The sequence below is a fragment of the Anneissia japonica genome, unplaced genomic scaffold (assembly GCF_011630105.1).
Source record: "Anneissia japonica isolate Jap-2015-1 unplaced genomic scaffold, ASM1163010v1 scaffold1889_len2455224_cov183, whole genome shotgun sequence".
In the NCBI taxonomy this organism is placed as follows: Eukaryota; Metazoa; Echinodermata; class Crinoidea; order Comatulida; family Comatulidae; genus Anneissia; species Anneissia japonica.
Window position 1 is genome coordinate 1,733,796 of NW_022752980.1, and position 11,620 is coordinate 1,745,415.

Sequence of the window (11,620 nt, forward strand, 5' to 3'; positions counted from 1 at the left end):
ATATATATATATATATATATATATATACTACCTTAACAATATTTATATATGAAATATGCCTACATTAGCGCAAATACCTGTACAAATGTAGTTACTGGTCAATAAAAAGTGGCCGCGTAGGCCTATGTAGGGCTACATTTTTTTTTATAGCGATTGTCTCCATGCGCACTATATACATAACCATTACATTATTAGGGCTACTAATTACTAATAAACATATCAATAATAATGACGACACGAAAACAACAACAAAAATAACAATTATTATCACACTATTTATTATGTATCTTAAATAAATCTAAGCCAGCAATAATTAAGGAAATATACCAATTAATAAAGTGTAAAGTTAAATTCAACCATTAAGAATGAAATTTCTCATAGTGGTTTGTTTTAGAAAACACTTTTAAGTTACAACTAAATGTTAAACAATTGCTTACTTGTTGGCAAACAATGATGAATTTCTTTTTAAAAAATAACATGAATAAATTTACAATACAAACTCCTACCGTAGTATATACTTACTAAATGTTATACAGTTGCTTACTTGTTCGCAAAAAATGATAAATTTATTTTTAAAAATGATACATTTACAATACAACAAATTAATAATTTTAAAAATCATTATAAAATAAGCAATGAATTAGGCTTACAACATCGTAAAGAGACTAAAACGTACTGGTATAATTATAATACAGCATAGTTACGACCTTTGGGAAGATGAATACAATAAACTATTTCAATCAACACATACCACGTGATGATTAAGAGACGCTTACTATATAATTTCAAAACAAAATTTAATGACAAGAAAGATCGACGTTTCGGGTCCATCATGGAACCATTCTCAAGATCAAGTAAATTGAAAAAACTAAAAACATAAAATACCAAGCAGTAACAGGAAGTAAGTAATTAATTAACATATCAATAGGGCCTACTTCTGTGTGGAGCCATAGTGGAGCTAAGCAATAATTAATCCTTCCGTAAAATAGAACCCTTCATACCACGAGTTAACTCATTTTAATAACAATAGGCCTATACTTTCTTATATGTATATTAATCAAAATGAAAGTGGATCTTGTTAATTATTTAATTATATCAATTGATCTACGATACCGTAAATAGTAAACATGTAAACAATATTGTGCCCAACATAACTACGGGATACAAACACCATACGACTTTCTCAGTTTTGGTTAATATTTTTGAATTCATGGTGTTTGCAATTGAATTTTATTTTATTTGAATTTGGTTTAACATTTTAATACATAAAAAGACAATATTATGAAACATTCAGATACAAGTTTGAAAATATTCTAATAGTAAAACTTTTTATCATTAATTACTGTACAAAAAAACTTTACTGTAACTTAAAATAAACCAAAAGTACGTGTGATACCGTAGCTTGAATAAATCTGGAACGTCTAAGTGCAATTACCACCATTTACGTAGCCTACCGTACAAGTGGCGGTTTCGGGGGGGGGGTGTTGTGGGTGGCGCCGGCCTGGGCCCTTCTAAATTTTCCATCATTATGAAAAAATATGGAGAAAAATATAAAATTATATTCAAATTTAAGTATGAGAGTGCCATTTCTGGTCACCTAGAGGTGCCATAATCATAATTTTTCTTTCCTCAGTCCCAACCATGGTGGGGCTGAGGCGGTATAGACCCACTAGGCCTATCTGTCCAAGTCCTGCCCTGGGCCCTCTATATTTTGAATTTCTGGATCCGCCACTGCTGTACCTTTAAGATATCATAGACTTTTTTTGTATAAGAACTAGTAAAGTACGAATTTCAGGCTCATGTTCTACTTTTTCGTAAGCCTATTTGACATACTTTTTTCAAAGATAGACAATTTTTATTGTACATCGCATATTACTGTAGGCCTATTGTATAATATAGGGCATGGCTTGGGTATGGAAAGTGCAGCCCGTGCAAAGCACTGGGGCCGGGGCTATTCATATAGGCATTCAGATACTTTTGGTTCGTATAATTAAGGATTTTCGTATAAAATGGTGAAATGAATTGGGGTCAGTGCATTGCTTCGAAGGTCCTTTGGTCCAAAGGGGCTTCGGTCCGAAAGGGCCAAAGGTCCGTTGGTCCGAAATTATTATATTTTAAATATGGAAAAAAAAAAATGAAACAAGAACAAAACACATGATAGCTAACGGTAACAATACAAAATTATTGATTGTTGCAAGATGCTTAACTCTGCAACATGAGCAAACAATTCACTTGACGAGAGGTATAATATAGGCCTAACCTTATTATTAGACTTCACGTGAAAAATAATTACATATTTTTAGGCTATTTTCACGCAGGTTTAACGTCAACAGACCCACGTTTCAGCGGCTTAGTTTGTTTGTTTTGTGATGTAAATGAGTTAGGCATAAACATCTTTTTGTAAACTTTATTTGTAATTCTATTTAATTAAGTAATTAAGGCTTTTTTTACATGTAGGGCCTAACTTTTGTTTATTATACATTTAGTACTAGACTATTTGCGAAACCTGATTTTTGTCAAGTATATAATATATAAAATTAATAAAGCTGCATAGGCAGAGTGACAAAATGAAAAACAAATAAAACGGTTGTAATCTGCCTTAGCATAAATATATATATATATATATATATATATATATATATATATATATATATACATATATATATTGTTACTGTCTCTTATACACATCTAGATGTGTATAAAATATATATATATATGTATATGTATAAATATGAAAGTATTCTTTAAAGCCAACAACAAAAGCATAGATCACATAAGACAAAAATTACATAATATATAAATATAAAAATAAAGAATCACTCAAGGAAGCAGATCAGGAACGCATTCTGCGGTCAAGAACGTCCCTAAATTAGAAGGCGACCAAGAGCCCAGCTGACATAACAAACGGTTTCAATAAATCATAACAATTATTTTTGGAAAACCAGGTCACTAAAATTAGGTACATTCGGACCAATGGGCCTTCGGACCAAAGGTACAGTACTCACCCAACTAAAATTAGGAACTAACGGGCCTTCGGACCAAAGACCCTTCGGATCAAAGGCATGCGCCCTCTTACCCTGGTGGTGTAAGCTATTATCACGTACTTGCCACTGTATCGTATCGTATCTGACATTGACTTCTCAACATTGGCCTGACATTAACACTTTGTGTATTGGCCTAAATAGATTTGCTCTATGATCTAACGATGTCTTTAACGGAAGCACATCAACGAAGATTCTAAAATTCATGAACCCAAACCAGTTTAGTTTCTCGACATCAACCGACGTTAGTGGCGCTCTCCGAAAATAGATCTGAATAAGATCCAAGTTCATCAGATTTTTTATCTTGTTCAGGTGTTTCTGAAGATCCAGGTTCATCTGATTTTGGATCTTGTTCAGGTGTTTCTAAACAAGATCCAAGTTCATCTAATTTTGGATCTTGTTCAGGTGTTTCTGAACAAGATCCAAGTTCATCTGATTTTGGATCTTTTTCAGGTGTTTCTAAACAAGATCCAAGTTCAACTGATTTTGGATCTTGTTCAGGTGTTTCTAAACAAAATCTAAGTTCATCTGGTTTTGGATCTTGTTCAGGTGTTTCTGAAGATCCAAGTTCACTGATTTTGGATCTTGTTCAGGTGTTTCTGAACAAGATCCAAGTTCAAATGAGTTTGGATCTTGTTCAGGTGTTTCTGAACAAGATCCAGGTTCATCTAATTTTGGATCTTGTTCAGGTGTTTCTAAACAAGATCGAAGTTCACCTGATTTTGGATCTTGATCAGGTATTTCTGACTGTTCACCAGAAGAATTTTCTTTTCCAAGTTTTTTTTTTTTTTTTTTGCGAATTAGGAATACACACATGATGATGGCAACAGCAAAGGATAGGCCTATAATAATAATAATAATAAGAATATAAGCTATAGTTTTATCTGCTCCTGAGTTAGTGTAATGCTCTCCGGGGATAGAGATATTTCCTGGGCTGAATCCTGTTTTATTTTCGTTGGGTGTTGAACACATAATCTTAAAGTTCGGATCGTTATTAGGCTCGTCATTGATATTTAGCTGAAATTTAAAATCGTCAAAAAAGTCTTGATTTTCAATTGTCACTTTGTATCTTCCCTCACTGTTTTCTGTCACCTGCCCAAACACTAACTCAAGAATTCCTTCTTTTTCATCCAGTGTTTTGATGTAATTTTCAATCATCATGTTGTTGTAATAGACGGCAATGTTTGCTAAATCTCCTGAGTATACACACTTTAATTTAAAATCACAACCATTACTGATGTTTTGGACTGGATTGGGTATAGTCGTGAATTTTAGAATGTTCATGGACGTGCCTCCGTTACATTCAACATTATTAGACTTGTTATTGACGTTCAGCTGGAATCCAAACTCGTCAAAAAAGTCTTGATTTTCAATTGTCACTTTGTATCTTCCCTCACTGTTTTCTGTCACCTGCCCAAACACTAACTCAAGAATTCCTTCTTTTTCATCCAGTGTTATGTTGTAATTTTTAAATATCATGTTGTTGCGGTAGACGGCAATGTTTGCTAAGTCTCCTGAGTATACACACTTTAATTTAAAATCACAACCATTGCTGATGTTTTGGACTTGATTGTAATTTTCAATTATCATGTTCTTGTGTGTGACGGTAACATTTGATGGCCCTCCTGAATCGAAACACTTTAATTTAAGATCAGTACCAGTAGCGATGTTTGGCGAAGGGACTTTTTCAAATACATCGGTTGGTGAAGCAGACATTGATGGCTTGGATATAGGCCAACTAAATGCTACAGCACATAGACCTACCAGTTGACATACGGTTAATAGCACCATATTTCAAGTACAACTAGAAAAAAAAAGAAATAGACATTTTTAAATGCTTCTGTATTATTAAAGAATCTCAGCCCCCACGGGCCCACACGACTCGAACGCGGGACCTTTCTCATATATGCAAGGGCGTCGATCCGTGGTTGAAAGTGGGGGTGGGGGACGAAATGAAAAATAAAGCTTTGGGCCATGGCCTTCGTTGGGGACCATGGGTGGCGAAGACCGCGAAAGCTCTGGCGCCTATAGCCTTTTAATTGATTTTAAGCAATGCAACATTTATTTTTATACGAAATTTCAAAATATCCAGTGGCAGATCCAGTAATTTGAAATAGACCTGGGCCCAGAGAGGGACTTTTACAGATGGAGAGTGTAGACCACCTCAGCCCCACCGTGGTTGGGGCTGAGGAAAGAAAATTTATGATTATGACACCTCTAGATGGCCGGAAATGGCACTTTCAGACCTAAATTCTAATTGTAATTTTCCTTTGTTTTTTCCATTTTTTAAAAATAATTTTGAAAATTTTAGGGTCGGCTCGGCCCCACTTGAATCCACCACTGATTATTATGACGTCATTGTGAGATTGCGTCAACGTAACACTGGAGTTTGTAAACTTTTGGTATCACTTAATCGAAATAGTTAGACATATCCGTGTCAAAGGCTGTATAATTATTGTTTAATAATGGCTATATAAAATTCAATTGACTAACTATAATTTTTTTTGAAAAAAAAAAAAAACAGTAATCCCATGTATGTAGATAATATTAAACACTATATACGTACAGGTCATAATAATATACAAAAGGAATAAATAGTTTATAGAAGAAATTGTGCACTTTTTTTTATAAGTATACATGCTTCCAATTTTAACAACGTTCAGTACATTGTTTTCACAATAAATTTAGCCTCTGATAACCGTTGCACCCATAAAATCGATCTAGTGGTTTCTGAGATGGTTACGAAATGTATAAAAAATTGCGTTTTTACTCGGTTTTGGTCCGGAAAATACGTACCACACATAGAAAAGTGAACAGACAAAATTCATGAGTCAGGCGTAATTGTTATTCTTTCCATTCGCTTTTAAAAGTGGGGTTTTAATTATAGAAGATTGGTAAAAAGTGGGGGGGGGGACAATCGATATGATGTCCCCCTACTTGTCTCTTATACACATCTAGATGTGTATAAGAGACAGAAATGACACTCTCTGAATGTAAATTTTAGAATATGAATTTTTCCCCCATTTTTTTTATATATAATTTGTAAAATTTAGTTGCACTGTCCAGCTGTCACCCCTCCCTTTGAATCCTCCACTGATCTACAGTGATTACTGACTTTCAACAACACATCTAAATGGATTACAGCACATAGTGATACCCATCGGCACCCACTTCCATGAGATAATCGATAATGAAATATTGAAAATATGCAAATATTATGAATTTGTGGGAGATGGGTTATTTCCGGGAGATTCTTGCTTGCTTGCGGGAGTGCGGAAGGTCGTCCCGATTTCTGGGAGACTCCCGCAAGTTCTGTGAGACTTGGGACCCTTGTATTCTGTCACCATGAAGAGGAGTCCATGTGTGTTCATATGAATAATAAAGAAGAAAGAAAAACTCCAAAGACAATCAAAGATCTACCCTCCTTAACCATTTTCCAAGGAGCGTCCGAGGACAACAAGAAGGTAAAACAAACAACTTTGTTAATCTTTCTGATCACAAGCCGACTGAAGGAGAACGATCTTTGCTTAACAAGGGTCTATCATACTGTCCATCGACGAAACCAGATCCTGTCAATCTTTGTTCGGACCTTTCACCAATTCACCCGGAGAATCCGTCTCATAGAACATTTTAACAACAATGACAATGGTACAAACGACTACGTCAATCCTCAACCATACAAGCCCGCCAGTCTCACCCGCCAATGGACGCTTACTGTGAGTAAGAACCCATTTATCGAGTCATTTGTGAATACGGCTAAAAGCTATCTCAATGCCTTCATCAATAAAAACACGGGAGAGACAACCAAAGACAACTTGAATAAAACTTAATTCACTTTCCCCCAATGCTAGTGTTAGTATTCTATCTGAACAGGTTAAACTGTTCAACCTAGTCAGGACACACAAAATTACCCCTCCCAGTAGACCGATTGTATCGGCTATTTGTACACTCACCGAACATTTATCAGGATACATTGACTCACTTTTACAGCCTCTCATACCTTCAATTCCTAGCTTCGTCAAGGACATTACACACTTTCTGAACATACTTTGTTGGTCACTTTGGACGTATCCTCTTTGTATAGCAATATTCCCCATGATGAAGGCCTCCAAGCCCTTGCGACATTTTTACCCCAGCACTCGTTTTCACATAAACACATTAATGACACAATCTCCATAACTTACTTTATTATTTACTTTCAATAATAAACACTACCTCCAAATTAAGGGCACTGCAATGGGAACCAAAATGGCTCCTAATTATGCCAATATTTTTATGTCTATTCTTGAATCCAAACTCATTGCTTCATTCCCTCTTAAACCTCTGTTCTACCGACGTTATTTTGACGATATTTTCATAATTTGGCCACACGGAGAATACAACCTTAAGACATTTATGGATCATGTGAACAACTTTCACCCTCATATTAAGTTTACATCTGAATATCATACATCCATACCTTTCCTGGATGTAGCAGTTACCATCAATAACAATCGTATCTCCACATCTTTGCACTCTAAACCAACAGACAGTCACGCATACTTAGACTTTCACAGCTCACATCCATTAGGTCTGAAAAAGTCTATTATATTCAGCCAATGCCTTCGAATCAAACGGATATGCTCAGACATTAATGATTACAATTTCCATGTTAACGACCCTGGCAGGATTTTTTCTCAGTCGTGGCTATCCTCTTAACCTAATTAAATCCCAAATTACAAAGGCAGCAAGACGTTCACGGCAATTAGACAGACCTCTTATCCCCTACAATCCGCCCCGAAAAAACATGGTGGAGCTCGATGCTCTCTACTCTGACCTTCTGTATAAGAAACTAAACTTAATCATAGGTGATAAAACACACCCTTTGCATGGGGAAATAATGATTAATAAATCCGGACGAATTAGAATGCCAAATATTAAAACCGGAAGATTTAGGAACTCTTTTCTAAGATAATGTATGTTGTTAGTAGAATTCATGTAGTTAGAATTGTGTTTTGTGTTACCGTATGTGCTTTTATAATATATTTATATTTATTTTTATATTGGGTATATTTGCAATAAGGAAGAAAAATTTCATAATTGTACCTTGTATTTTTATGACAATAAAAGATCTGTATCTGTAATAATAATAATACGCTATATAATTATTAATATTAATAATAATATTATTATTATTAATAGTAATAATAATGATAATAATGTTAATGATGATAATAATAATAGGTCGATTTATAAGGTGCAAATAAACAAGGTCTCTAAGTGCCATGTCCAAGTCCTCAGGGGCGGATTCAAAGATTTTCTAACGGGGGCACAATATGAAGTTCTCGCCACCACGCCCACCTTAGCCCCACCATGGTTGGTGTAAATAAGTGGGAAATAATCGAGCTATCCTTTCACTCCACTGGTACACATTTTTCTCTTTTTAACTCGAATTTTTCTCACTCTTTTTTTTCGGCATGACTGACGTGGTTGGGGGGGGGGACGGGCCCTCACCCCCCGGATCTGCCACTGGTCTTGGTTTTTAGTAATTTTATCTTTTGTATTATATACTATTTTGAAAATAATATTTTGAAATATACAACAAACAAACAAGTAAAGAAGATTTTGGCATCTAAAGAAACATGTACAATGATGAAAATTGGACATCAATTTCCAAAACATCATAAAAAGCAGCAAAAAGACTTATTTTAAAAAGATGCAAAGCATGGTAAAAATATAAAGAGCAAAACGATCGAGAACCATAATATCGGATATTCCCACGATGTACATCAGGAACCGCTATCGAAAACGTACCGAAACCGTACCGTACGGCCGGGTTCCGTGGAGAGCGAAGAGCCTGTATACGTACAGCGGTTTGTTTGTACTGTATTTGTCTTCTCCAGTAAATGTCGCAAATAAGGGCCTAGCTGACCTAGCTGTAGACGGGTTCCAGTCCCTAATCTTTGTCTTAATCAGTAAAAGCTGGGAAAATTGATGTTAGCTTTCGAATAAAGGTCTTATTCTCTAGAAATCCTGGCATACTTGTTGAGGGTCTTAATTTTTGGGGTCTGATATTTCGAGTGGGTCTGATATCTCGTAATCTTAGGTCTTAGGTGTTAGCTTTCGTAGGTCTGAGCTTTCGGGACACCCAGTATAAAAACCATTTGCGACAATTGTTTACTCGACTTAATGAGTATGGTGTTGTTCTTAACCCAGCAAAATGCCAATTTTATGAAAACCTCATTTGAAATTAGGCCCACCGGTCCTCGGCCTCAATTTGTTCTTGTTCTTATTTTTTAAGGAATTTTAACCTGTGTTCTTATAAAATAGACTATGCAGGAATTGATTGGACCATCCAAAACTAACACCATCATCGCACCTACCTGACTACGCTTCCTTATCGGCTGAGCACTGGAGCAGGTGTCTCGAAATACCTCTCTGGTACAAATACGGTGTGCGCGGCATTAATGTATTAATACTAGTGCATTTACCTTAAGGTAAAAAGAAAGCTAATTTCTCATGGCGGAATTTCCTTATTGCCTTGGCCTAATACTTATTAATAGAACTTTAAAACCCAGAACAGCCGCCCCGGAGGCGATTTTTTATTTTAGGTAAGTTGAGCAAAAATCATGAATTATTCATTACAGTATCTGTAGGCATTTCTAGCGCATGCGCAATTTCGCTTCGCTGAACTAAAATTCGCTTCAGCTTTTTCACGTCGCGGTGGGTGAAGGATAGATATCGGTGGGATTTACCAAAGAATATAGATAGCTATTCTTTGGATTCACTGTTTGTGGGTTGGTGGTGATGCTTGCTGTAATACTTCCGTGGTTTAAAGCTGTAATAAATTATAAGCAAACTTCATTAAAATACAGTAAACAGGACAAAAAAATTGAGCCTAGCTTTAGGGGTCTGTCATTATTCATATACAAAAAATATAGGATGGCCAGGCATGGAACCTTGTCAAGTTGTATTAGTAGTTCATTTACATTTTGGAATTAATTGTCTGAAAATTAAGTGTAAACGGCCCATGACAATAGTTTTTGAGATGCGCGGACAAAACACCCCCCCCCCCCACACACACACACACACACATACACACGACACGGGCGGTAACCGGATTTTTTTTGTCGTAGAGCAAGTATTTATGAATTATTCATTAGTGTCTGAAGGCATTACTAGCGCATGCGCAATCTCGCTTCGTTGAACCTACTGTATTTCGCTGCAGTCTTTCGACAACTGTGACCACTGCTTGGGTTTATCCCAAGATCTTGGGATTTTTTAATGAAAACTTGGGATCTTTGTTAAGTTGTCATTAAATCTTTGGATTTTTTGGATAGGCCTATGACATTTTTATTTATTTTTTTATCAGTAAGTGAAAAATTCTAATTACCTTTATAACACTATAGTTGACAGTTGTGAATGAGGGTTGATTATTGTTGGTATTTACCTGATTGTCTTAGATCGGACTGAATAATAGTAAGTTACCGTGATATTTGGAGTTTAACTCTCCTAGGCCATTCGCGCCTTATTTCAACTTGTTGAGTCCTGTCAATCAACCGTATCCAGGGACGCTTGAGGTACTAAACTGCGTAACTATGGAAGGACTATAGAGAGGTTGAGTCAGGCCCTGAAAATGATGATGGTGATTTGGTCCATGCTGCATATCTGGCCATTAACAGAACTGGTCCATGACACCCGGCTTTTGGAAAAAACCCGGGTTATACATCCTGCTGGTTTGTTGAATAGCGAAGGGTTCTTAAATTATTTATTGCCACTGAAGCCCATGAGATGAAGTGAGTGATTGTAATGGGTTTCTTGTTTACATTCCAATGGCGTATATGTTGCTGGCCAGGACTCTCTTGTTTACTCCCAATGGACTCTTAAAACCAATTAAAGTTAAGTTTATGGAGCTGCTAACAGCTCCCTCTGGACCATTTGACAGCTCACTCTCAACTACCAGACAGCTCACTATCTAAGAAACATTTGTAAACAGAGATTCAACATCAAAAGATACAAAACGGTAACCTAAATTATATAAATTGTTTGGTATAGCTTTAATGCGGTCAGCAGCATCAAAAGAATCTTTAAGGACAAAGTCATTAACCGTTAGAGGGCCTAATAAGTTTGATAAGTACTTAGCTACTGAATAATAACAAGTACCGGTCATGTCAATAATAGGTCTTAGGTGTGGAATATTATCAAAATCTTTATGTAATTTAGGTAGTCCATGGGCTCTAGCAGGCATGGTTGATACTGGACGAATTTCTTTGTATTCAGTTTCAGTTAGTTCATTTCTATTAAATAGTGTCCGGAGGTAGGCCTGTAAGGAGTTAAGCTGCGTAGTTAATGAACAGTTAGATAGTTACTTAAACTTAGTTGAATCAGAGAACAACTTCGTCATAGATGTGATATAATCAGTTTTCTTCATTATCGCAACACCATTTCCTTTATCAGGTTTAAGAATTACATACTTATTACGTAAGATTTTTAAAGTATTAATACGTTTGGCATCTCAATTTAAATTTCGGTTATCAAAGTCAAGAAAGTTACATGTCATTGCACGAATTGAGTTCTTAATTTTCTCACGTTTAATAAAT

General features: G+C 35.7%; 1 protein-coding gene across 1 annotated transcript; it reads right to left on the reverse strand.

Moving 5' to 3' along the window:
* Positions 1–2,713: 2,713 nt before the first annotated feature.
* Positions 2,714–9,437, reverse strand: LOC117122568. The gene is made up of 2 exons (XM_033268181.1): positions 9,404–9,437; positions 2,714–4,845 (listed from the first exon to the last, which is right to left on the reverse strand). The coding sequence occupies exon 2, from the start codon at positions 4,830–4,832 to the stop codon at positions 3,549–3,551; it is 1,284 nt and encodes a 427-aa protein (XP_033124072.1). The 5' UTR covers positions 4,833–4,845; positions 9,404–9,437; the 3' UTR covers positions 2,714–3,548.
* Positions 9,438–11,620: the final 2,183 nt, after the last annotated feature.